The sequence below is a fragment of the Ammospiza caudacuta genome, chromosome 16 (assembly GCF_027887145.1).
Source record: "Ammospiza caudacuta isolate bAmmCau1 chromosome 16, bAmmCau1.pri, whole genome shotgun sequence".
Lineage (NCBI taxonomy): Eukaryota > Metazoa > Chordata > Aves > Passeriformes > Passerellidae > Ammospiza > Ammospiza caudacuta.
The window spans coordinates 18,277,959-18,304,406 of record NC_080608.1 but is presented as its reverse complement, the minus strand read 5'-3'; the positions used below and the strand labels follow the sequence as shown (position 1 = coordinate 18,304,406).

At 45.0% G+C, this 26,448-nt stretch overlaps 1 protein-coding gene across 1 annotated transcript; it reads left to right on the top strand.

Annotated features, from left to right (window-relative positions):
- The first annotated feature begins 243 nt into the window (after window positions 1–243).
- Window positions 244–25,457, top strand: LARS1 (leucyl-tRNA synthetase 1). Its single transcript, XM_058815021.1, has 32 exons — window positions 244–262; window positions 1,137–1,255; window positions 2,700–2,787; window positions 3,423–3,503; window positions 3,933–4,073; window positions 5,190–5,351; window positions 6,016–6,128; window positions 6,527–6,590; window positions 7,121–7,188; window positions 7,534–7,759; window positions 8,838–8,925; window positions 9,016–9,092; window positions 9,741–9,794; window positions 10,478–10,618; window positions 11,345–11,422; window positions 12,299–12,384; window positions 12,475–12,540; window positions 12,632–12,714; window positions 13,520–13,658; window positions 15,047–15,259; window positions 16,164–16,221; window positions 16,941–17,004; window positions 17,600–17,783; window positions 17,997–18,087; window positions 18,902–19,042; window positions 19,576–19,716; window positions 19,795–19,905; window positions 20,748–20,858; window positions 22,871–22,975; window positions 23,122–23,217; window positions 23,594–23,726; window positions 24,395–25,457. The coding sequence occupies exons 1-32, from the start codon at window positions 257–259 to the stop codon at window positions 24,598–24,600; spliced, it is 3,534 nt and encodes a 1,177-aa protein (XP_058671004.1). The 5' UTR covers window positions 244–256; the 3' UTR covers window positions 24,601–25,457.
- The last annotated feature ends 991 nt before the right edge of the window (window positions 25,458–26,448 follow it).

Here is a 26,448-nt window from a genome sequence, read left to right as displayed (position 1 = left end):
GGCGCTCTTAAAGGGACAGCGTGCTGGCGGGCGCATACCTCGGCCCGGCGCGCCAGGCTCGTTTCCCCCTCCCTAGCCGGGACGAGTGCCCGGAGTGACCGCTCCGCTCGCTCTCCCTGCCGCTCTCCTTCTCTCCCCTCCCTGCACGCCAAAAAGCGCCCGGTGTCCCCCCGCCCGCTGCCTTGGTACGGCCTGGGCTCCCCCGCGCGCTGCCGCTGTTGGCACGGCCCGCGCGGGCCTCGTCAGGCGCGGCAACATGGCGGTGAGTCCGGGAGCCGGGCCGGGGCTCCGGCTTTGGGGCTCTGCGGGGGCTCGGGGCGCTCCTGGGGCTCCTCACCCGCTCCTCAGGGTCACTCCTCGGCGCCTCGCTCTCCGGAACGAGGGTCCTATAGCGGCGTGCGCGGGGCCTTTGGCCGGCGGCTGCGGCCCCGTGGTGTAAAGGTCTCAGGCGTGTCTTGGTTTTGATGGGCAAAAACTACATCCTCAGCCTTTATGAGCGCAGAATGCGTGTGTCCGTAATGCGTGTGTCCTTTAGCAATTCCTGTGTGTTATATGGTGAAAGAATAAGATCCTTTAATACTTGCCATATGTTATGTGATAAAAGAATGAGAGGAAGGGCTACTGAGCACGGATTTAATGAAAATCGTTTGGAATGCTTTACCTGAAGAACTCCGTGAACTACACTTAGAGCTGTTACCTGCCCTCTTCCTGGCATAGGGAGTGCTGTGCCCACTTTATGTACGTCAGGAGGGGGATGCACCACATGTCTTTATGGAGAGTCTGGAATAAAACCAGAGTTCTGTAGGAGTTTTCGCTTATGATTTATATCCTCTTGTACCTCCCCAGATCAGAGATCTCTGAGTTTGTTCTTTATTGGCAAGACGGCCAGTGTGTATGTGTGTGTCCTGGCTACTGTAGAGTCCTTTGCTGTGGGAAATGGTTGTTGGTGCTTTCCTTGCAGATCGTGGCTCCAGTTTCAGAGGGCTGGATCTCAGGCTGGCAGTGCCACCGCTGCTGCAGGGACCTGGGGAAGTGCGTCCCCTGGCCAAGGAGATCAGGGTGGTCTGTGATGGGTTACAGTCCTGTTATTTCTTACCCTGTTCAGCCAGACCTCTCTTCCTTTCTCTGCTGAACAGGAGCGTAAAGGAACAGCGAAAGTGGATTTCCTGAAGAAGATTGAAAGAGAGGTCCAGCAGAAGTGGGAGCGTGATCGAGTGTTTGAGGTCAATGCTGCAGACAGGAAGGACCAGAGGAGGTACGGTTGTACTCGGTTTGTCACTGCTTGAAATGTCTTTTCATTCAAGATCTGCTGGGGGGAAAGGTGGCCCCATTGTAATGAGCAGTATTCATGGCTCGGCTGGAGGGACTTGCTCACACGTTGTTGGCATTTCTGTAGCTGGTGACATAAAGCTGGGTACGTGTGTGGCTGAGTTCCAGCAGGATGAGAGAAGCTTTTTCGTTCCCTGGCAGTGCCAGTACCCTCTGTGGGCTGAACACCAGTTCTCTTTGGTGACTTGTGCCCTTTGACATGGAGGAGGCTCCGCAGCGGGTGCCTGAGCCCTCCGCCTGGGGAGGTTTCACTCTGAGGGAAGGTGTGTCCTGCTCTGCCTCACAGGGCACAGCAGTGCTGCACAGAGCCCCAGATGTGCTGTGGAGCAGCCTCTTGTCCTTGTGTGGAGCTGGGCGAGGGTCCTGGGTGAGCCCCCCTGGTCACCACTGGCTGCAGCCCCAGCCCCAGCAGGGATGGAGAGAGCTGCGGGGAGGGAGAGCCTTGCACAGTGCAGAGGGTGCTCTGCACTCTGGGGAACACCACGGGACTCTTGCTCTTGCTTCTGCCCCAGGGTAAACCCTGAGAGACTTGTTTATCCTCTGGGAATGTGGAGCGCGCCTGGAAGCACAGTTCCTTTGGAATTGGTGGGATCCATGCTCCTCACAGGCGTGGGGGGCTGTGGGGGAGCAGCATTAATCCTGTGGAAGGTCCCTGGCTGGAAAAGCAGTGACCTTGGCACCATGAGGTTAATATCTGGTGTGTGGGAAAGTCAGACTAAACCAAGATAGTAACTGAAGCGGTGTAACAGGTGTCAGGTTCTTAACTTGTAGATTTTGCAGGCAAACAAATGACTTGGCCTTTATTCCTTCATGGTAATGGATCGAGGGGGTGTGTGAAGGGGAGAGACAAGGCGTGAAGTACAAAAGTGGAGGTAGAAATTCAGTGTGCTAAATGTAAATATTTTCTTGACTGCTTTGAGAGCTCGGGTTCCATCAACGTAATACATCTTTGAAACACCCTGCAACAATATATCCCTGTGGAAGGAGTGATTGCTTGCAGTGTGCCCTTAAAATCTGAACTCGCACTGTGGGAGATTAAATAAATGACTTTAAACCTTTGCTGTAATTAATTTGCAGAAGCAGGATTATACTTTGTTACCTTTGGGAGCATGCTGTATCTGTTTCAATGTTTCTATGTGATGCCAGTCCTCTGTGGGTCTTTACTTTTGTGTTTATTTTTTGAGGTGATAAAGCCTGTTAGTGTATCAGATGCTTAAAATCAAATACTCATGTTACTGGCAAGGAAAATATTTTAACATCACTGTGGGCTGATAATAGCTGAACGTCCCAGTTACCTGTTTTGCTGTGCACTGTCTGATGGTCATTTACAAAGCTCATTATGTGTTTTAATCCTTTGACTTTCTTCTCAGCAAAGGGAAGTACTTTGTTACCTTTCCTTACCCTTACATGAATGGCCGCCTGCATCTGGGACACACGTTTTCCTTATCTAAATGTGAGGTAAGAATTCTCCTTTGCTGATACCTTTAAGTACTATTCTAGAACAAATGCTGATTTTGTAGTTCAGTTTTGAGCTAATAGGATGCCATGTCAATTCCTTTATAGATTTAGTAATGAATTATTAAAACTTTCCTTTTTCCCCACATTTTCAGTAGGAATATTGCTAGCTGAAGGGAATTCCATTAATGTAATTTTTAATTTGATGAGATGGGGCTGCAGGTGTTTTCCCAGTTTGTTCTTTGAAATGAGATTTTTAGGAGGTGCTGCTAAATGGCTCAAGCTTCACCAGAGACCTGTCCCTTTTGTTTGTGGTTGCTGTGCTCTGTGTGGGAGCAGGTTTTGAGTAACTCTGTGCCTGTGTGGGGGCAGGTTTTGGGTGCTGGGATTCCAGAGCAGCATCCTGTGCAGCCGTGGGTCTCTGGTGCAGCCAGCCTGGAAGCCTGGCACGCCCGTGCCTGGGCAGCCGCAGGGGCAGGCCTGGACACACACTCAGCAGGGCTGCCCTGGCTCTGTCACCTGCCCTGGCTCTGTCACCTGCCCTGGCTCTGTGCAGAAGGAGTCCCAGCTGTGTGTGAGCAGGAGCTGGCCCAGCCCGGCCGTTCCTGGCTCAGCTGCTCCATTTTCCCTGCCTGCAGTTCGCCGTCGGGTACCAGAGGCTGAAGGGGAGGAGCTGCCTGTTTCCCTTTGGGCTGCACTGCACGGGGATGCCCATCAAGGTGAGACCTTGCCAGTTGCTGGGGGGTTGTTTCTGATGGGGTTTTTATCCCTAAGGCTGCTCGGGGCCTTGCTTACTGTCCATCCCCAACAGCACCTTAGTTTATTTAAAAACTCACCAAAACAGTGTAAATTGGAACCTGAATTTGTAATAAACCTGTGTTGTGCTTGAGCTATAACATCACTCTAAAAGACACAGTGCTGGAAAACTGAATTTTACCTGTTGTATGTTTTCCTTTGCAAGAAAATCCTTACAGTAAACCTCTTCCTGCCCTGGAAGGTGTTATGGAAGTGGCACGATCTCCTAGATCTTAATGCAAGGTCCAAAAACGTTTAAAGCGTGGAATGCAACATGTTATCAGTAAAACCCACTCCTTGGCTGTGGATGCAGCTGGTGCCCTGGCTGACACACTCCCAATAACTCTGTTCAGGCTTGTGCAGATAAGCTGAAAAGAGAAATGGAGTTGTATGGTTGCCCACCGGAATTTCCTGATGAGGAGGAGGAAGAGGAAGAAAATTCTGGTAAAAAAGAGGAAGAAATTATCATCAAAGACAAAGCAAAAGGCAAAAAGGTAAAGTTTAAAGCAAGCCTTCTTGGACTGAGAGCTGTGCTGTCAAAATTTCGGTGTGCACATTGTAGGCTTTTCCTCCTTTGGGCTCACAGAAACCTCAATACAAAGATTTTTTTGTTTTTTCCAAGGTAGCTGAGTTAGCTTTAGGGTGGACTTGAAAAAATGCATTAGCTGCATGGTTCCAGAGATACCATGTTAATGCATGGACCCTTATTGGTAAGCTAATGTGCTGCCTAATAGTTTTCTGAGAATTAACAGATCAGATCCAGAGTAATACTCTCATTTTTTTTTCTCTTTTTTTTTTTAATCCATTCACGGAACATTCCTAAGCAGGTTGTAGGAATTAGCCCTTCTTTCTCAGAGGTAAAGCATGTGTATTCCTGCTGTTCTAGTCATTATTTTTTTAAGTTGGTGTCTAACCTGTTCTGTCTAGATATGCTCAGTAAAATCATCCAAACTATTTTCACTTACCAGGTTTTTAAATGAGATTTAGGATTTTGGGAGTATTCCAAAGCAAAGCAAAGAATCAAGTCTGGGAAAAGACTCTTAGAGATGCACTGTGTGTTGTTTATGTATGCTCAAGAGATTGTCCCGTTGGAGCTGCTGGGTTTGGGGTGTGGCTGCTCTACAGGACAGAAGGTGTCACCTTGCCTGGGTCACTGCTGGGGAGAGACAGGAGATTCTCAAGGGACAGCAGCTGGGAAAAGTACAATGAGCAAAGTGACAGCAGCAAAGGCTTTTGGTACAGGGGTGCAGGGCTATGCACCTTTCCATGGTGCAAAAACCCATGGGTTTGAGCAGGGCCTCGACAACAGGCAATTCCTTGCCAGGTTGTTGTGGCAGAGCCTCTGCAGGTGTTTTGGGCATTGGCATGGGGCAGTTGAGAACAGGAGGGCTAGAGAATGAACTGTGAACACAAGGTGTGGTAGAATGGAAACCCTGTAAATACAGGGTGCAGAATGGAAACTCTAATCAATTAGTCTCACTGTTAGAGGGAGGATGCGAGAATATTTGTGTTAACTTGTGTATCTGGAATCAGAAACCATAACATTAACAGAGGCAAATGCTCTTGTGACAAGACTGTGGGCTTCTTCCTAATCCCAATTGTTCTTGCAGAGCAAGGCTGCTGCCAAGACTGGCTCTTCCAAATACCAGTGGGGGATCATGAAGTCTTTGGGTCTGTCTGATGAAGAAGTGGTCGGTTTTTCTGAAGCTGAGCACTGGCTGGATTATTTCCCTCCCCTTGCTGTCCAGGATCTGAAGAGCATGGGATTGAAGGTGACTCTGGGTGATCCCAACCTCAGTTATGCAGGCAGCCATACCCGTATTGTTACTGTGCTGGTGAACGTGCTGCTTCTCCTTAAGATTTTCTGAGCAATACCAGCACAATTCCAGGAATGTTTCTGATATCTATGGAATTAGTCATTTAACATTAAATGGTCTTGGGTGATAATTAAGTGCTTTCTTATATAGAGCTTGTACCCTGTACAGTGGTCACAGCTGGAAATGAGTCCAATAAAGACATTATGACTTATGGCTCCCATGTGAGCTAACTTATCAGTAGTCAGTATTGACAGTAGTTCTATTTGACATCTCAGCATTCTTCTTCCTAAAAGTACTTGTCCTGCTGACAACAGATTTTTGTAAATGGAGAGAAATAAAGGTGATGAAACAAGGCAGTGCTGAAATGCAGCTCGAATGGCTGGTTTAAACTACTACAAAACCTCTGAATTTCTCAGTCAGTGGAGGGACCTCAAGTCTTTGACATCTCTGCTCAGAGAGCAGGCACAGATGTGTATTTAAGCTTACACCCTTTATGGGATATGTGCTTGCATTGTCGTTTTGGAGAGAAAGCTCTTTTTAAGGTAATAGTTATGGTATTATGAGATTCCTCTGATTTCTTGATTGTGCTTACTTACTGGAGCCTCTTGCCCATTTTCAGGTGGACTGGAGGCGTTCCTTCATTACAACAGACGTCAATCCCTACTATGATTCCTTTGTCCGATGGCAATTCCTTACTCTAAAGGAAAGAAATAAGATTAAGTTTGGCAAACGGTAAGCTGCCACTCAGCTCTGAGTTTTTGGGAGAGTGGATAAGCTCAGCTGTGCCAGAGACAGAGCCCTGTGACACGTCTCTAGAGTGTGCTTTTAACTCACCAGAAACCAAAATCGTTCCTTGCTGGTGCTCTGCCTGATGCAGTGAAGTGTAGTTGTTGTGCTAGCAAAGCATGTGAGATTTGTCTTCCAGGTTTAGTTTTCCCTTGGGTACCAACTCCAAACAAAAACCAGTCAATTCTGAAAGCTCTTGTGAAAACTGAACATTAGCACTGATGGAAACAGATCCAAACAAAATTTGAAAATGCCATTAAGAGGTCTTTTTTTCCCAGAGAGCTATACTTTTCTCGTGCTCTATACACTATTTTACTCACTGCTAAATGAAAATCTTTTTCTAGATATACAATTTATTCTCCTAAAGACGGACAGCCTTGCATGGATCATGACAGGCAAACAGGAGAGGTAATGTTTTAACTTGACATTTTCATGCATTGCTTATGATCTCAAATACTAAATGGAATGTAAGTTATGTCTTACAGCAAAACGTAGTTTGGATGTGTACAGTCACTGGCTCTCAGCTGTCAGTGCATGTGAAAATTGAATGAACTCCTCTCTTGAGCAGATTTGTCTGGAACTATGGATAGTATTTTGCATTGTAGCTGGTTTCTATGATTGTTTGGCAATCTGTGCCAGCAGCATTGCTCCATTGTGTTATCTGTTGAAACTAAATAGACAAGCTGTTGTTAACTTAGATGTTGCTGAGACAGTGTCTGGGACTAGTAAGTTTTTGGCTGTAGGAGCACAGTATAACCTCTCTGCAGTCTGCATTTTAGTGAACAGCCTTTCATATTAATGGAAACAGGATTTACTCTGAGGAAAGCATCAGTACCTTAAATAGTGTTTGGATTAGGCTCCTACAGGATTTGTTTTCTTTCCTGCTTAAGTGAGTTCCACTTATTGATTGTTGCATTCATTGTCTGTGGGTCTTTTAGGGTGTTGGGCCTCAAGAATACACGCTGATAAAAATGAAGGTGTTGGATCCTTACCCTGCAAAATTGAGGTAAGTCTTGACTTTTTAGTGGCAGATGGGCTCTATCTCCTGGCCAGAACTGACCATTGAATTAAACAGTAATGCAGAATTTAATTTTACCTTGTTATTTCCATCACTTCAAAGACCTGGTCAGAATTTTGACCAGCTCTATTTTCTGTGTCTGTGTGGACCTCAAGAAGGAATTAAAAAAAATTTTAAAAAAAGGAAAAAAAAATGGAAAACCCACAATGAACTAATGATCCACTTCTGTCTTTTAGGAAACGTTGCTTGGAAGTTGATGTCAGTGTAAAAACCTGTTCTGTGTGAGCCATGATGGTTTTATTTTGTAACTTACCCAGTACCTTTTCCCCCCAGTGGCTTGAGAGGGAAGAACATCTTCCTGGTGGCTGCCACGCTGAGGCCAGAGACCATGTTTGGGCAGACCAACTGCTGGCTGCGCCCGGACATGAAGTACATCGGCTTTGAGACGGGCAGCGGGGACATCTTCATCTGCACGCAGCGCGCCGCGCGCAACATGTCCTACCAGGGCTTCACCCGGGACAGCGGCGTGCTGCCCGTGGTCAAGGAGCTCATGGGAGAGGTGAGCGCCCTGCAGCCTGCGGGCCGGGCTCTGCTGCCCCTCTGGGCCCGACAGGGCCATGGTGCCGCTCTAATGGGAAAGGAAGTACAGGAGGGATTGCAGAAACTTTGGAGTGACTGACATCTTTAGTGGCAAACAGTGCAAGCAGCAGGCAGCTTCCTTGCAGCTAAGCCAGAGCTGCTGCTGGGAGAATAACCTGGTGCACTTAGCTGGGGACAGATGCATTCCTATTCCCTCAGCATGATGTGCTGAAAGGATAGTGTTAAGGAAAGCTTTTGTGCTTGCTGGGAAGATTGAATGGTAAGGGAGGGTAGGGATAGCAATAGCTAGAAAGGGTTATGTGGAAAAGGCTTTTGTTGGTACTGACATTTCCAGTACATCTGTGTGAGTGAAGCTTTCTTACCTGAGTAGTGAATGTCGGTGATTTTGGGGTTTGCTGTCCTTAACTTGTGTGCTTTGTGCAAGTGTCATCAGTGGTGTTCATTCATCCTGATACAAAGCACCTTCAGCTGTTTACATCCCTTGATCTCCATTCACTACAACTTGTCACCATCTTTCTTGATCTTGCCTTGAAGAATGAAGTAGAAAATACATGTTTTTTTCCTTTGTTAGTAGACATGATGTGAATTCAAGCAAATTAGTGAGGTAGAAGACGACTGCTACATCTTGACTGCCTCCTGTCAGTGTGTGACTATCTTGACAATATGCTTTCTTTGTGTAATGTCACTTTTGACACTGGCTTCCTAAGCCACTTCTGCCTCAGCGCTGTTGTGCTTCAGATACTTGGAAGCAAACTGTTCTCCTGCTTCCTATGCTTTTCCAGTTCTACATACCTGTAGTTTAAGTTTCTTGGCATTTGACTTTCCTACCATTATATAACCTGTATCCTGTCTCAAATAGTACTACACATTTTCATATGTACTTCCTCCTTGTCCATCTGTATATAAAATGTATTTAGTTTGTTTGTAATGTGTCAGGAAAATGTACAGAAAATTTGAAGAATATCATCCAGGAGAGCTTACTCTACTAGGCTGAAAGCCCCTGATTTACTGTAATGCTGTTCCTTTGTCCTGCTCAGGAGATTCTGGGTGCTGCACTTTCAGCACCCCTCAGCACCTACAAGGTCATATATGCCCTGCCCATGCTCACCATCAAGGAGGATAAAGGTAATTCTGCAGCAGAGCCTGTTGGATGGGCACTGACATTCAGTGTGTGGGGACTAATCCTTTCATCTGTTTATCTTTTCCTTTGCCAAGGAACTGGAGTGGTGACAAGTGTTCCCTCTGACTCTCCAGATGACTTTGCAGCACTGAGAGACTTGAAAAAGAAGCAGGTCAGTCTGTTCGCTGAATTGTTTCTGTTTCCTTTCCCTGGTGAAAAGGGTCAAAAGTGAATATCCAGTCAGAAAAATGAAACTTGCTTTAATTGGCATTTTGGCGTCTCTAACTTGAAATCAAAGCAGTTAAAAATAAATGAAGTTTAAACCTGGGCTAGGACAGATGGGGTTTTCTTCAGACCTCAGGTCTGAGTTTTGAATGAGAATCATGTAACTTGTGCTGCATGTTAAGGTAGAGAAGAGCACCAGGGAAACAGAAATGAATTCCTGTTGTGGAAATGACTTCCAAAAATGAGATTAAGATTCTCTATCAATTTCAAATGAGACTGAAAGTGCTTGTTACTAACTGCAGGAGTACCTCAGTGTCTGAACAGCTATCCCTGGCTACTGAAATTTCTGCCCACTCATTTCAGGGTAGAGCAATATCAATTTTTGCCCTTTTAAAAAATGTAGACAATTTGGCAAGGAATCACCTGGAAATGAGATGAGGATTGAGCTCAGGTGTCAGAAATGGTGAGAAGGCAGAGAAGTGGCTTTGTCTGATTTGTAATAAAGCATTACGTAAAAAAAATCTACTATGAATGCATAAAAACCTTCACATCTAGAAGACTTCTATCTATTGCTTTTTTTCTTCCAACTTTCAAGGCTTTGAGGGTGAAGTATGGCATCAGAGATGAAATGGTCCTGCCCTTTGAGCCGGTGAGTGCACCCAGACGTGTCCATCTACAGCACACAGGATGTTATGTTCACTGATGAGAAACAAACCAGGAGCTGTGCTAACCCTTCCAGAGTTTCTGTTTAAAGTCCTTCTCAGCTGAAAGCTGAAAAACGTAAAGTTTTCATACCTTCCTGTAGTTGCAGCAATTGGTTTGTTAAGGGTTGCAGCGAAGATTTGTTGTTCTATGCTATATTTCAGAGAGAAAGGAAAGTATCAATTTTTATAGGAGTTACTGTTTTGGGAAATGGAATGCATTATTATCTTGATAACCTGCTGGCTGATGAAAACTTCATGCACTCATGGTCAAATGAGGACGGTATCTATTCAGTGCAAAAAGCTGAAGTCCCTCACTGTTAGCACAGCCTCGAGGCAGAGGCAGTTTTCATTAGGAAATGCAGGTTACAGGTAAAGCCATCCCAGAATTCTGCAGTACCCTTGGTTCCACAGGCCAGCTCCAGTCCTGGCACAGCTCTGTGTGGTGCCATGTCATGGGTCACACCTGGGCAGCTCAGGGGTCACACTGGGGCTGCCAGAACTTCTGGGCCATTGAGTGCAATTGCAGCCATCTGTTGTAAGCCCTGTGTAACTTGTGTTGGATGCTGTGAATGTGTGGAGTGAGTACTGGGGTGCAGGAGGGGTTTGACAGCCCTCTGTTAATTCTCAGGTGCCCATCATTGAAATCCCGGGCTATGGCAGCCTTTGTGCTCCATTTGTCTGTGATGAGCTCAAAATCCAGAGCCAGAATGACAGAGAGAAGCTTGCAGAGGCCAAGGAGAGAGTGTACCTGAAAGGATTCTATGAAGGAGTAAGTAATACAAGATTTTGGTAAGTGGTTTCTTGGTGAGTTCAACTAGGAGGGGAAAAAAGGCAGGTAAAGAATTAAAAAAAAAAAAAAATCTCAAGAAGGAGGGCCAGTGTCCTGTTTTCCCAAAACAGTCTCAAAGGACTTTTCATTTAGACTCTTCTTGCAGTAGAGTTCTGCAGTTGAAGGAGTGATGTAGAATTGGAGAAAGTTTCCACTCACACATTGCTGTGTTTTCTGAGCATTGTAACCTGGTTTCTGAACAAGAGATCATCTTCTGGGGAGCTGATCCATTTTGTTGCAAGTATAGATAGGGAAACTGATATGAAATGAGAAGGTGTTATTAGTTGCAGGTTTTTTTGGTTTGTTTTTGGGTTGTTTTTTTTTGGTGTTTTTTTGTTTGTTTGTTTTGTTTTTCTTTATTTTTTCTCCTGTCTTTACCTCAGTAGCTTACCCTGTGTATTTCTCAGCTGTTCTTTTGTAAGCAAGCAATAGTTTTTATTTCTGACTCTTTGCAGTCTGTCATCTGTGTGGATGCTAACATTGTACAAACTGTTTTTGGGTAAAGATGACTGCACATAATGAAAAAAACCTAATACCTGTACTCTTATTTTTTTGCATGTCAAAGATTGCAGCACCTGCTACTTCCTTATATTGATTTGAACACCTATGGCACCTGTTTCTTGCTAAATTTTGAAAAAAATTATCTCCTGTGACCCATCTTTGCAGGTGATGTTGGTGGATGAATTCAAAGGACAAAAAGTTCAAGATGTCAAGAAGCAGATTCAGAAGCTGATGTTGGATAAGGTAAGTGGCAGTGTGCACACAGCTGCTTCTGAACTGTCTGCTTTGTCCTTTTCACAGGGCTGAGTCACCAGAGGAACCCCTGGTGTGGTTCTGCAGCCCTCAGGGTGTTTTGGGTCACTGCAGAGAGAGGGACCTGGTCTTCTTGGGCTGAGTGGGCTGAGCAGCTTCATTAGTTCTCTTGTTCCCTGCCTTATTCTGTCACCCTCCCTAGGACATGTTCTGGTGGTCCAGTTTATTCTTTAGCACAGCTGGGAGGATGCTGAAGTGTAGGACCTGGGCTGTCAAGTCTCTGTCAAGCCAGTGAAGGAGACATGTTTGTGCAAATGCCGCCTTGCTGGGCTCCTGGTTCAGAAAACAGCAGTAAACAAACAATGACTGTGGCATCCCTCTAATGAGACTCCCTGATGAGGACTGGGAGTGAGAGGAGGCTTCAGGCATTTAGTCATCATTCCCTTGTTGTTGTGGCATTGTTATGTCCAGATTATAATGCATCAGCACGCATGATGTGTGCAGTAGATTTGAAGCTCAGCATCCCATTTTCCTTTGCCTTTTCCCCTCCCTCTGTCTTCCAGTTTCCTAGGAGCTGTTTCAGTCAGGGTCATAGTTGGTGGGGAATATTTTGTGCTTATGTCCTCCTTTTCCTCATGCGTTTTGTACAAAGTGCTGTGAGCTGGTACCTTAGTGAAGTTACAGAGTCAAGCCTTGCCTTTTACCAGAGGGAATACTGAGGCAGAGAGCTTGGGCAGTGGTGAGAGCTGTGCAGTAAATGCTATGAACCAAATTAGAATGGAGGGGATGCTTTTTAGTAAGTTGTCAGGATTTTCAGTACTTTGGTAAGTACTTAAATCTCAGCTTCTGTTGCCCTTTCAATCTTAGGGTGAAGCCATGATTTATATGGAACCTGAGAAACAGGTTATATCAAGATCTGCTGATGAGTGTGTTGTGGCCCTTTGTGACCAGTGGTGAGTGAAACAAAGCTGCAGTTACAAAGTTGCTCCAATTGTACACTACTTCTCGATTGCTTTATTACAATAAACCTCTCCTGACTTTAGGTATTTAGATTATGGTGAAGCAAGCTGGAAGAAACAGACATCAGAGTGCTTGCAACATCTGGAGACGTGAGTTATGAATGTGCCTGTAAAGGAGAGTGACTTTGCTGCTCTTGGGGGTCTGAGAGGGCTGAAGGCAGTAAGAGCTTCTTTCTTACAGGTTCTGTGAAGAGACTAGGAGAAATTTTGAAGCTACCTTAGGTTGGCTACAAGAGCATGCGTGCTCCAGGACGTATGGCTTAGGTAGGTAAAACATTCCTTTCTGGGTTGCTTCTTTGTAAGGATGGTACTCCTCATTTCATTTGGAAGGCTTAAGTGCTATGTAACATCCCCAGTGATACAGGGAACTGTGGGAGCAACATTGTCCTACTGGTATCTTGGCCCAGCATCCCAGAGAAGGTGTGCTTTGTTGGAAGTGCATGGGGCTGGTAATATTTGCACTACTACAGGTAGTCTTTGTAGCATCTTGGTAGCTTTCTGCCTGGGCCATTGATTTGGAAGGGACCTCAGAAGAGGGAGCTTATACCATTTCTTGAGTTTTCTCCTCGAATCCTGATTAGCCTTCATCTTGTGTAGCCTGACATGGGCCAGCTGCTAAATATGCACTGTAACCCACAGCAGATGTTCTTGAGCTGAGCTGTGTCAGGAAATATGTTGAAAGTCAACAACTGTTTGCCCTTGAGTAAAATTTTCAAATGCATAGTTTAATTTTTAAATCAAATATTTTTTAAACCCATTAGCGTGAGTACTAATGTATGTACTAATGTATGTGTATGTGTTCCACTGGAAATTATCATCAGCTGCTGTGTGTGTGTGTGGGGGGATTCAGGGTGGTGCTGGGTGCCTGACAGCCCTCCCCTGATGTATGTATATATGTTTATGTCACCATCCCTGCTGTTTGTGGGGTTCAGGGTGGTGCTGGGTGCCTGACAGCCTTCCCCTGATGTATGTATGTATGTTTATGTTCCACTGACAATCACCATCAGCTGCAGTGTGTGTGTGAGGGGTTGGGGTGGTGCTGGGTGCCTGACACAGCCTTCCCCTGCAGGGACCCGCTTACCCTGGGATGAGCAGTGGTTGATTGAGTCTCTCTCTGACTCCACCATCTACATGGCCTATTACACTGTGGCTCACCTGCTGCAGGGGGGGAACCTCAGGGGCCAAGGAGAGTCTCCTCTGGGCATCAGGTAAGGAGAGTGAACCATTAAATTATCTTGTTTAGTTAGGTGTGCTTATCTCCTGAATTGCTCTGCAGAAAGACTTGCCAAGGAGGCTGAGTCTTTGCTTTTGTGTGTAAAAAGTGTCTTTATTAAACTTAACCTGCCGTGAGATGAGTTAGAACAGGTTTGCTGGGGGGCGGTAAGGAAAGAGAGGACTGTGACAGACTGAGAGGAAGAGAGTTGAAAAATGCTTCTGAAAGCACCTCTGAAAGAACTGTGTGGAGAGTAAATCATCTTTTTCAATACTTGTTTGACTTGCCTTGAAATGGGCCTTGGCAGGTTTTTGGGTGATTGGCTGCTTAGGTGTCCGCTTGCTGAGACTGCTGTGCACCACAATAAATTGGAGGCTCCAGTGTATTGAGGGAATAGGATTTAGCTCTTGGTTTTTGTCATTGTCACTCTCCTGGAAGCTCAGAACCATCTTTTATCCACAGCTTGTCTGTGGAAGTCTTCAGAGCAAGGGGGAGGAGGCATGTGGCCGCTTGGTTGGAGTGGCTTTTGAAGCATGGTGATAGGGGTCAGAGAGATGAGATAGTACAGCTCTGTCTGGAGTTGAAAAAACACTTGAGATTGTGCCTTGAATCATCTGCTCTAATTCTGTGTGGTTTATGGACTAGTTTCTGAAGTAGTTTATGTATTGGAATGGAAACTTTTCTTACTTTATGTTATAACTAATCTGAAAACCATTTCCAGAATAAAATTCTTGCAGAAATACCTCTGAGACTGGGCAAGGCTGTCATTTGGGCTGAAACCTCTCTAATTACAGAGAAGCTATGCACGAGCTAGTCGTGTCTAGAAACAAGCTTTGAAGTGAGCATCCTCGTCCCTGAATTACAGATTTGATGTAATTAAGCATGTACAATTAGAGTGCTCTCCTATGCAAGTAGATAATATCTGGCAGCCTTGGAAAATGCTTTTTACTGATACTTGCTCTGTGGTGTGAAGGAAAAGGGGATTTATGGCCCATCCTTTCAGTCACCTTCAGTTACAATGAATTTGGCACCAAACACAAGCCCAGTCACAGCACAGGAATTTAAAGCATGGAACAAAAACTGCCAGAACCAAACCAGCAAACCTGGGCCAGTAGGATTTTTTCTGGATGGTAGTACAGATCACCATCTGTGGTGTTTTTTAATGTGTTCTGGAAGTATTTGGGGTCCAGAATGTGTTTCCTCTGTGCATAGCACAGAGCTATCACCTGAACTCAGGTAAAGGCCCTGGGCACTCACTCTGTGTTTGCTGCTCAGGTGGACTGTGCTGTGAGAATGGAGCCACAGGTTTAAGCTGCCTTACAGAAAGTGCTAGAATGTGAGGAGCTTTTACTGACTGTGCAATGTGGGACTGATTCTGTGCAGGGCGCATCAAATGACCAAAGAGGTTTGGGATTACATCTTCTTCAAGACAGCTCCGTTCCCAAAAACTGAGATTCCAAAGGAAAAGTTGGATAAGCTGAAGGAGGAGTTTGAGTTTTGGTATCCTGTGGATCTCAGAGTTTCTGGCAAAGATCTTGTTCCAAATCACCTGTCGTACTACCTCTATAATCATGTGGCCATGTGGTCAGAGCAAAGGTGAGTTGGGATGTGAGGCAGGTAAGGCTGGAGACTTTGCAGTTCTGTTACATTTGCTAATGGCCTTTGGACTCTACAACATTTAGAATTGTGTTGAAAATGTATTCTTTCATATTGCAGCTTTAATACAGCTGTCTATAGCAAAAGTTGTTGAAATGGAAAGGTTTTCTACCATTATTATTATACACTTCTATAACAGAAGTGATTGAAATGGAAGGGTTTTTTATCATTATTTCCCCTGTTTTTTTCTGCGTTATCTTGTCCTGTGCATTTCCCAGTGTTGAGTTGCATTCCTGCACTGGAATTTATTTGGCATTATTATTAAGTCTCCTTAATTCCTTCTCAAGGATGGTTAAAAGAGCCATGTATACTCCCATGGGCTGTGCAGGACTGGTTGAGAGTCTTTGCCCATTGCATGATGCTTTTATGGTGAAGATACTGTTTGCATTCCCTTGAATTTTGGTTTAGGGGTTCTATAAAACTGTACATAGGAAAAGTGTGTTTCTGATGTGTAGTAAAGATGATTGTGGATAGTTCAATATCTCCTTCCTTCATGGGTAGAAATGTGGACCCAGCACTGTTGTGTGCTCTTGGGCAGTGCCAATCACTGGCCTTTAAATTAAAAATATCTGAACAGAGGAGGGTGATGTAAATGAACTGTAATTGCAAGTGCACTGCTCCCTGCCCTGTGTTTCAGCAATGATAATCCTTAGCCTTTACACTGTAGTTCTTTTCATCTTCAGAGACACTCCTTAATATATTTAAGACAACCCTTAGGTATTTTTTTTTGAAGATTCCACTCAAAGCGTTAATTTCAAACTGGAATATAAAATGTTTGTTCCTATTTTTAAAAAGAGAAAATGTATTTACTTGGCCAAAAGATTTGTATCTTGCCTTTGAACAGGGAAAAATGGCCAGTAGCTGTGAGAGCCAATGGACATCTGCTCCTCAATTCCGAAAAGGTACGGTGAGGTTTTGTGTGACAGGCTTTTGTGTTGTCAAAATAGGCATTTGCTAGCCAGACTGGAAACTTCTTGGGATGTAAGCTGGGGAAATAGTGACATTTCTTCATTAGTGCCCTCCAGTTTTTCATTCATTAAAGACCTGCCTTGTCTGTGATTTTAGGTAGCACTTTCTCTTAAGTCAGCTCTTGTGTGGGCTCACCAATTTAGTGAAAAGTTCAGTGAAGATTTCTGTTAAGTTTTAGAGTAATACAGAATATTCATTTATTTAAGCGAAGTTTACATTTTTAGAGCATTGGAGTAGGTGCAGTGAGAGGGAAAAGTTTGGGGCAATAGCTCACTAATATGTGCAGGTTCTGACACTGAATTCAGGTGCCTGAACCCAGGAATTAGGCCTTGGGGACTGTCTGATATGAATCCAAAAACCCCAAATAAACCCTAGTGGAGTTCTTGAAAAATCAATACATGGTGATCTGAAGCTGCCATTTTTAAAGTGGTATTTAAGTTTAACTTAGGGAATTTCTGGGATTATATTTTGTTGCTGAGTGCATGCAGAGTTCAGTCTGCTTTTGCTGTGAGGCCTCATTCAGATTTACCAAAACGCTTTTTTGCTGTGATTCATGAGAAAATTGTTTGCCCAAACCCTTGCTGGGTCTGTCTTGCTTATCCACCAACACAGGGGATGTGTGAGAAAACAAACACTCTTATCTTTCTTTCAGATGTCTAAATCGACAGGCAACTTCCTCACCCTCACTCAAGCTGTTGACAAGTTTTCTGCAGATGGTGAGTGCGTTCTGACCTGCATCTGATTGTCAATTATGCCAACATGACTAAAATTAGTGTTTTGCTCTCAAGGGAGTTTATTGGAGTATTGAATGGCAATAAATCTGCCACTTGCCACCTGTCCTTTTGGATAAGCTGAACTCCACATGGAAGACTGGGATGTGTGTTAGCACACCTGGTTCAGCCAGGAGGTGCTCCTGGGGCTGAGCTCTCCAGGAGCAGCCTGCTTGAGCTCCCCGCATTCACTGGGGGGTCAGAGCACAGGACATGCTGTTGGTGTGCATGGGCTGTGTGCATATCTGTGCTCTGTGCATCCGTGTGTGCCACGCTCCTGCCATGCCCTGTGTTCTGGGCAGGGACCGTGCTGGGCTCCTGGTTCTGGTGTCTGTCTGCTCCCCTCCCAAGGAGGGCAGTGTCCCTCTCCCAGGGCAAGTGCCTCCTTGGGGCGTCTCTGGCTGGCCAGGCAGTTTGTGACCTGGCTTTGCAATTGTTAACCAGCTGAAGGGAGCTGTCACAGGGGCAGGAGGCACAGCACTCCATAGGTATCGGCCAGCTGGTGGCACCCAGCCCTGGCAGCTGATCCCCTGTTCTTCAGGCATGCGTTTGGCCTTGGCTGATGCTGGAGACACTGTTGAAGATGCCAACTTTGTGGAAGCCATGGCAGATGCTGGTATTCTTCGTCTCTACACGTGGGTGGAGTGGGTGAAGGAGATGATTGCAAACAGAGACAGCCTGAGGAGTGGCCCAGCCAGCACCTTCAATGACAGAGTCTTTGCCAGGTGTGGTATGAAGGTTAATAATGCAGTTTGGACCAGGTTTTTCCTTGCAAGGAGGAATCCTGTAGTTATTTTTTCTAAAAATTAATGAATTTCATAAAACAGAGCTCATTCCTGAATGGGTTATGGGGTTTGGCTGCATTGCTGACAGTTTTACAATGTTGCCATTACATGGGGCAGACTGTGCTGTATTGATGTTGTCACTTCCCTCCCCAGTGAGATGAATGCAGGCATAATGAAGACAGACCAAAATTATGAGAAGATGATGTTTAAGGAAGCTCTGAAAACTGGCTTCTTTGAGTTTCAGGTAGGAGATGTAAGAAAATGACACCTGGTATTTGTCACTTAGTGGATTTCTTTTAATCCTTCTTTCTCTGGTCCTTAATCATACAGCTGAATTGGAATCAGAATTGTGTCAAGAAACAAGAGTTCTTCAAGGGAATAAATGTGGAATCATAGGGGTTTGCTTGTGTCAGTTTACAAAGGTCCAGAGGAAAGCAAATGCAATTCTGCAAAATAGTCCTGATATCTAATATGAGCAAGAAGCTGCTTTAAAAAAGACACTATTAAAAATAGTGTTGCCTTTATATCTTTCATGATAAAGGACTCTTCATAAGAAAGCCAGAAAATGCATCAACAAAATTGTTTGGAAGCATAGTGCTTTTTGATATCCTCCATAAACCATGTCTCCAGAGTGTCTGCAGAGCCATGCTGCTCCATTTAATGAATTACACACACTCCTTCATGTGGCTGCTTTGAGATACTCAGGAGCAGGGTTAAATAGGCTGAATTATGTGTAATGATAGATCATATTCATTGCCTTTCTCTTAGTTCTTATTAGTATGTAAGTTATTTGGGATGACAGCACCTGATACACAGCTGTGGATGTTTTTGTCTTTTATGTTTGTGCTAATAAACAGTTTTTCAAAGTACCACATAAATGCAAAAATCCAATGGCTGACTGGCAGAGTCACAAGTGGGTGCTTCAGGAAAGTACAGTTCCTAGAACTCAATAATGGATTCTGACAAGCTGCTGACATTCTGAAGGCATGTTGGAGCCTGCAGGTGTGTGTGTGTGTGTCCCTGGCAGCTGAGGGCTGAGGGCTGTGCTGTTGTTGCAGGCAGCCAAGGACAAGTACCGGGAGCTGGCCATCGAGGGCATGCACAGGGAGCTGGTGTTCCAGTTCATCGAGGTGCAGACTCTGCTGCTGGCTCCCATCTGCCCCCACCTGTGTGAGCACATCTGGTCCCTGCTGGGGAAGGTACTGGCGTTTCAGTTCTGTCATTGATTCACATCTGAGCTTCTATGGATTTCAGTAACACCCATGTCAGGCTGACAGATATTTGTGTACAAGTAGAAAGGATATGTCAGTACACAAGAAGTCATACTGGCTCATTGTCCCTGGGACAGTGACTGCAGGGAGCTGGCCTGTTGCTGTGATGATGTGTGCAACATTAATAACAGTCACTATTATTGTCTGCTTACAAAGAGGTGATCTAAAATTTAGTGTAACAATGCAATAGTCTTACACTTCTGCATAAAGCTTAGTTTTGATGTTTTTTAAGCCCTCTGCTTGTAGGTGGCATTCCATGGGCATGTGGTAGTTGTGATTGTGTGTACAGTCCTGAACAACTGGCAGTGCTTGTTGTCTGTGTGCCTCCTCCTTTGGGTTGTTATGGGTGGGTGCTCACTGAGTCCAAACTGGCTGAACTCTTTTCCAATGAAGCTGTACTGGCTGGGAGCCCAGCAGCCAAGGTGTGTTCGCTCAGTGCATTGCTGTCTGCTCTGCCCAAGGCTGAGTCCATCATGAGGGCCTCGTGGCCAGCAGCAGGGCCCGTGGACGAGGTGCTGATCCGCTCCTCTCAGTACCTGATGGAGGCAGCCCACGAGCTCCGCCTGCGCCTCAAGAGCTACCTGGCCCCTGTCAAGGGAAAGGTGAGGCTGCTGCTTGTGTGCACGTGGTAATTCTCTATTGCCTAGGGACCCCTTCCTGATTGTTTTCTATTTCCTCAGAAAAGTACAAAAGAGCCTTCCCAGAAGCCTTCCCACTGTACCATCTACGTGGCAAAGAGCTACCCGCCCTGGCAGCACACCACCCTGTCCGTCCTGCGCAAGCACTTCCAGGTGCTCCTCCCCTCCTCTGCCCTCCAGCTGCTTGCCAGCTGTTTGGGGGCTCATCTGTAGAAAGTTTATAAGCTGCACCTTGTTACCAAATTATTGCAGTAGATTAATTTTCTTCATGCTTTTACAACTGTCCAGTAAGTTTTGATGCTTAATGAAAATGTCCCAAGGACTGTCATTGGTTTGACAGTTGCATTTCATTGGTTTTGACAATCTGAGTAAAAAGCGTGCCTGTGCTCTGTTGTTTCTTCCAATTGTAAGTGGTTAGCTTTTAAATATTCTTTACAAGTATGTTTTTGAGGAAACATGGTTGACTGACAGACTGCTGCTGCCTTACTCTGCAAGTGGGCTTAGAAGCTTTGTTCTAGTCCTTGAGTAAGTGTAAACCACTCAGCAGTGTCACAAGAAATAGCTGAAATGGAATAAGTCAGTATAAGAAGAAATATATTAAGAAAACAGCAGGCTTATGTTTCTGACATGGGGAAACTGCTGAGAGTGGCTTTTGGGATCCCAATGGATCATCCTCAGCTTGAACACACCAGGGTTGTAGCTGATAGATTCAGGAGTCCTGACTATTCCAGCTTGTGGCAATGAGATAAACCAACATTCCTCATGTGGGATTTGTTCTTGGGGGTATTTTCACCTTTGGGCATTGTATAGGCTTTTTTTCTGTATTAGTGTTAAATGCTGTTTGGGTTTCAGAAGGATGAGAAAACTATCTGTGGAATCAATGATGCTGACAAACCTTGCTGGTGTTTATGGGAAAGCAGGAAAGGTACATGATATTGAAAGGCAAGTTTTTCATGACAGCTGTTCTCCTTAATGTTTGTTCATCCCTGTTTTAGGGCAGTGGAGGTCAGCTGCCAGATAATAAAGTAATTGCCAGTGAGCTGAACACCTTGCCAGAGCTGAAGAAGTATATGAAGAAGGTGATGCCCTTTGTTGCCATGGTTAAGGTAGGTGTCAGAGGGGCAATTCTGCTACAGGAAAGGCTTTTGTGAATGCAGTGTCTCCCCTTGCCCTGTGCTTATTTGTCATCTTCCAGGGTTTGTTTAAAAACATCTTCTACATCTCTAGAAAAGCTGCATAATAAAAATGTCTCTGTGTGAATTAGCCCAGGTGAGCTTTGGATCTGGTTGAGGCTTGGTGCTTTCTGTGTTTTGTGGGTGATGGAACCTGTACTCCAAACATGCCTGGATCCCTCTGTATTTGAAATTTATCCTATTTGACTTATCCAGTTTTTCATGCTGAAATGAGTCAAGTGCTGCTTTGGAGACATAGAAACTGGAAGCTGAGAATAAGGCCAAGAGTTGTTTGATTGCAGTATGTGTAAGGGAGGAAACAACAGACTGTTCTGAGCCTTGAATGGAATTATGAATTTTGTGTGTAATTCTTATGTTTATTACTTAATATGCTGATAGTCCATTATTTTCCCTGAGTCATGCAAGCCTATGAAGATCTTGGCTTCCATTTCTTTAAAGAAACTTTCTTTTGCTTGCTGTTGCAGATGAAAATTCAATGCAATAACTAGGGAGAGCCAAGAAGCAAAGAATTAACAATTTTTTTTAAAAAATGAGGGTGGGGGTTGCAGTGTATGATTTAAAACCTTTTTAATGACTTTTCATGATCTGTAGAAATTGAGAGGGATTACTAATGGAAAAAGATCTTAATGAGTGTAAAAAAAACTTTTTGTCCTTAAGCTTTAGCTTGATTTTTGAAATGCACATAATAATTACTTCTCTTTGTAAGCTTTGTCATGAGGAGTGTAACTGTTCTTTGCTCTCTCTGTGGGGTTGTTCTGATTGTTCCTTTTCATGGGAGCTTGGAAATCTTCAGAGGAGCAGAGAGCACAGAGCAGTTCTGGAGCTTCCTGTCTAAGTTTGTAAGAACAGTGGGATGTGTTAGATGCACTGATCCAGCTGGGAAAGGTCAGACAAGCTCTCAGCCCCAAGAGTTCGGGCTGAAACCTTGCTGTGTTTTGGTGTCTTTAGTCTGGCAGCAGTGAGTGATCCCAGGGCAAGTGGGGAAGGAGCTGAGGCTTACCTCAAATCCATCTTTTTGCTTCCAAAGAGCAGCAGCCTATTTCCCACAGAGACATGGAAACACCTGAGCTCAGACTCCCCTGAGCAGTGTCTTTCTCTGAAACCAATTATTCATCAATTCCAGGGTACAAGGAGCATCTCTGCTTGTGCTTCCTACTCATCAGAGCAGGGCTGAAATGTAGGAGCACCTCTGTGATTTACAAAGGGAAGCAGTTCCATGTTAAAAGGGAATCTTTCACATTAAACTGATGAGGAAACCAGGAAACCACAACCATGCTGAGGCTGACAAAGCAGAGCTTCAAAGGAGACAGCTGGCTCAGCATGTGAGAGCCAGGCAGGGACAGATTAAACTCCAAAGAGGAAGTTCTGTTTTAGTTAAAAAAAAAAAAATTGTGTGGTTTTTATACTGCCTTTAATACTGTGTCTCTTGTGACTGTTGCTGCTGGCTTTCTGGACTAATTAAGTTACTTTTATGGTAACGTACAAAGTGGTTGTTATTTCCCTGCAGAGAACTCGCTGTGAGCACGTCCAGGTGTTGTGGGCTTGTCCTTTATTTTAAACTGGGTCATAAGCCTGAGCTTCCTGCTGTGAAATACCACTGAAATGCTGACTGATTTTGTGAATTCTCAACCTGCACATTAAGTAGGGATTTAAATAACTGTGAATGTCAAACACCTTTTCAGTTCTATATTAAAAATGTGTTCTAATTGCTCTTACTCCTCCCATCAGTGTCACCAGCTCCCTGTAGAAGAAGCAGCCCTGTTACAAGAAAATTATTGCTCCAATGTTAATGTTGTGCCAGCAGAGAGCTCTTGGATTTACAAGCCTATTCTTTTCATGACTAATGTGGATAGTTTGCCATTTTGAAGCATCATTTTGCTTGCAGCCTTTGGAGGGTTTTAATACTTTTTCCCTCCCCCCCACAGGAAAACTTGGAGAAAAATGGTTCTCGTGTTCTTGATCTCGAGCTGGAGTTTGATGAGCGTGCAGTGCTCATGGAGAACATTGTCTATTTGACAAATTCCCTGGAGGTTGGTACAGACTTGGCACCTACTGCTTGGCATTTATTGGGATGGCTGGAGCAGCAGCTGTTTGATGGGGCTGTGGCCTCTGCTGTTCCCTCTAAAGCCAATAAACTCCTGCTTATTCCCTCCTCCCCGATTTTTTTCTTTTACAGCTGGATCACATTGAGGTGAAGTTTGCTTCTGAAGCAGAAGATAAAATCAAAGAAGAGTGCTGTCCTGGAAAACCATTTTCTATATTCAGAACTGAGGTAATATCAGAAATTCAGATATTGAAAATCTGAAAACTTAATTAAAAAACTTAAATTGAAACTTTACTTTTGTCTGGGTTTTTTTAAATATGCCATTTAAAAACTTTGATCAGACATGAATGTTTATCATGTATGAATAGTTCTACTTGCAAAGTAAAAATGTCATTCCCTAAAGATGTCTTAAACAATTGTTTCACTTTGGGCTGCATTTTAGAGTTGGGGCAGTGCTGGTATCCAGCATGGCCAGGAGGGCTCTGAAGGGATTTGATCCCTCTGGAAGATTCACAAACAGCAGATGTTTATTTGGTGTAGTTGCATGTTTCTCCTGGGGGATCACGTGCACGTTCTCCTCTAAGGTCTGTGTTGTGTCTCACAGCCTGGCGTGTCCGTGTTCCTGGTGAACCCTCAGCCCTGCAACGGCCACTTCTCCACCAAAATGGACATCAGGCAGGGGGACAACAGAGAGACCATCATCAGGCGCCTGATGAAGATGGACAGGGGCATCAAAGGTAGCCTCCAGTGCAGGGCACGGCTGTGCCAGTGCTGGGGGGGTGCTCACAGGTGTGACAGAGGTGGGACATCCCTGTGTGTGCAGGGATGGGAGTCACTGCCCGCTCCTGGGTGGAGCTCTGGGAATGAGTGAGGTGAGGGAGTCCTCCCTGTCTCCCAGGAGGTGTCAGTGTGCTGAGGGGCACAGGGCTGGAAGGCTGCACTTGCAGGAAGGCTCAGCTGAAGGGTCTCACCTTCTTGGTCTGCTTAGCAGTCTTATCAGTCTGCCTTTTGATGGGAAATTGTATTGAAATCAATATTGAAATCAATTCTCACCCTCCTCTTCCTCCCAGTCTCTGCAGTTCATTCCTCAGAAAATGAGGAATAGTTCAGTTACTCAGACCTGTCCTGAGCCAGATAAAGCAAGTTCAGGGCTTGGAATGTGGTATTAGGAGCTGGTGTTTCTGTGTGGTTTATCCCCATTTCTCTTGGTAACTCACTGTGTAACCCCTGAAGGACATTGTTGTATTGGTGCAAACCTTAGCAGGACAGGTATTCCCATGAGAATACATTTTCTTGGAGCAGGTGGGAAGTTCCAAGGGTTCAGCACTGCTGTGGGTATGAACTCTGTGGGTGCTGTGGCCTGTGTGCAGCTCCCAGGGCCTGACCAGCTGCTCTCTCTGTGCAGATCTCTCCAAAGTGAAGCTGATGAGGTTTGATGATCCTGTGCTTGGGCCCCGCCGTGTTCCAGTGCTTGGCAAAGAGGAAGCAGGGAAGTCTCCAATCCTGGAGCAAGCCATCTTCCACATTGACCTGGCCCAGAGGCACGTCTGTGTCACTGAGAACGGCCTGACAAGGGACATTGGGGACACAATTGTTTACTTGGTCCATTGAGCTGCCGTGTATCCAGTGAGAAGGGTTATGGAGGGACTTGGAAGCATTTGTATTAAACAAAGGGCAGAATTTGTTCTGTAAAAAAATAAAGCCCACCCAAACCAACCTGAGTTCACATGTGAGTTGCCCCTGCTCTTTTAAACAGGGATTTAATAAATTTTTTTTCCTGTGGTGCTTTGGCTTCTCTTGGAAAGAAAGTTACCCTGGAGACCCTTCTTTTCCAGCTGTGGGCAGGGTCTTCAGGGTCTTCAAATTTTGCTTAGAATTGCACTCCTTACTCCAGGGAGCTGTGCTGCTTCTCAGCTGCATTCAGCTCCCTCCAAAGCTGATTGAGCCAAAGGCTTTAACTGAAGAGCCTGGGGCTGCCTGGGCAGGGAGAGGGGTGGCTCTGGCAGGTGGGAGCTGGTGTGACACAAGGCAAGGACCAGGGTGGTGTCACCTGTGCTGCCTCAAAGTCCTTCTGACACATGGGATGTCGAGGGTCTCATCGTGGTTTATTCTCTCCTGGGTACTGCCTCAGGATGCTTTTATTCCAGTTCATACCCACAGTCAGTGACCCTCTCACCCTCCCCTTGCCATCTGTCCCCAACAGGCAAACCCTGAAATAAGAAAGGGAAAATAAACATGTTTTCATGCAAAACGTTTTAATGGTGCCACAGCAGCTCCCACAGGCTGGTGTCTCACACGGTGGGTGCCAAATCTTTCCTGAGCCTCATTTTCCCCAGTGCACCCCCCAGTGCTTGCAGTGCATGAGGGGCTGTAATCCATTTGGCCCCAATTAATTTAATTATCTACAGGCTACAGAGCTAAGCATTAGTGCTATAAACTTAGATGAATAAACTTCTGAAAACTTAAAACGTCTTTAAACCATTGCTTTTTTTTTTACAGAAATACAAAATAAATAGCCTGAGGATTAATACAAAACAGGAAACTAATATCTTCTTGTTTATTGACTTTTCTCCCAAATAGTACCTTAAATTGAAAAAAACTTTTTAAAAAATGAACTTCACTTCATGGAAAAAATATTCAGCATCCCTGAATTTGTACAAGTGTCTCTGAACAATAAACTAAACATTATTTGTTCTTCCTATCCATCACCAACTAAGCAAATGTTATACATCCTACTGTTTCTAAGATATGTAATGTAAAAATAGTAATTTATGATTTCTCACTGGTGGTGACCTGGCTGTAACATTTCATTGGAGCATTCCCTGGGCTGGATGCAGAAAGTAGGCAATGGAACTCCCTGCTTGGTCATGTGAAGGATTAGGGAATTTTTGTTGACCCCTCCTGCCCGTAGGCTCTGTTCTGGCTGTAACTTTGGTGTGGATGGATCATTTCTCCCTCCATTCCCCCTGCAGCCCTCCCCAGCCTGGCTCGGGGTCTCGGATCCATCAGTGCTTCCCATTGGGAACACGTGCAAAGGGATCAGCCTGGGGAGCTCCCACGGGCTCCACGGACAGTTTGGGGTTCTAAACACTGATCTCGTGAATATTTGGAAGTGTTGCTTTTTAAATGGGACAGATGCTGAAGTTTGTAACAACCTGAGAAGTCTTCAGCTGTGATTGCACTTCAAACACTCATTTCACAAATTAACTGCAATGACTGTTGGGCAGTGAATAAACCTACTAAGAATAATAAATGAGAGATTTTACACAGTCCCAGGCTGCTCTGGTGTTTCCAACTAAAACGTTTGGAGCCAGTGCTTGCATTCTTAGCTCTCAGAAGGAGAGAGGGGCTGATGGGTTAGTGCAATTGTGTTCATTTCTGGCTGTGCTGGGATGTGGGGATGTGTCTCAGAGCCAGCTGCTTTCTGGCTCAGCTCTAGAAGGATGTCAGGAGTCCTGA

What these genes read in the sequence shown, in the direction of transcription:
- LARS1 (XM_058815021.1), top strand. An exon ending in GACAGGAAGGACCAGAGGAG is followed by an intron (nt 1,256 to 2,699) that starts GTACGGTTGTAC and finishes CTTTCTTCTCAG; the next exon opens with CAAAGGGAAGTACTTTGTTA. An exon ending in GCCATGTGGTCAGAGCAAAG is followed by an intron (nt 15,260 to 16,163) that starts GTGAGTTGGGAT and finishes GCCTTTGAACAG; the next exon opens with GGAAAAATGGCCAGTAGCTG.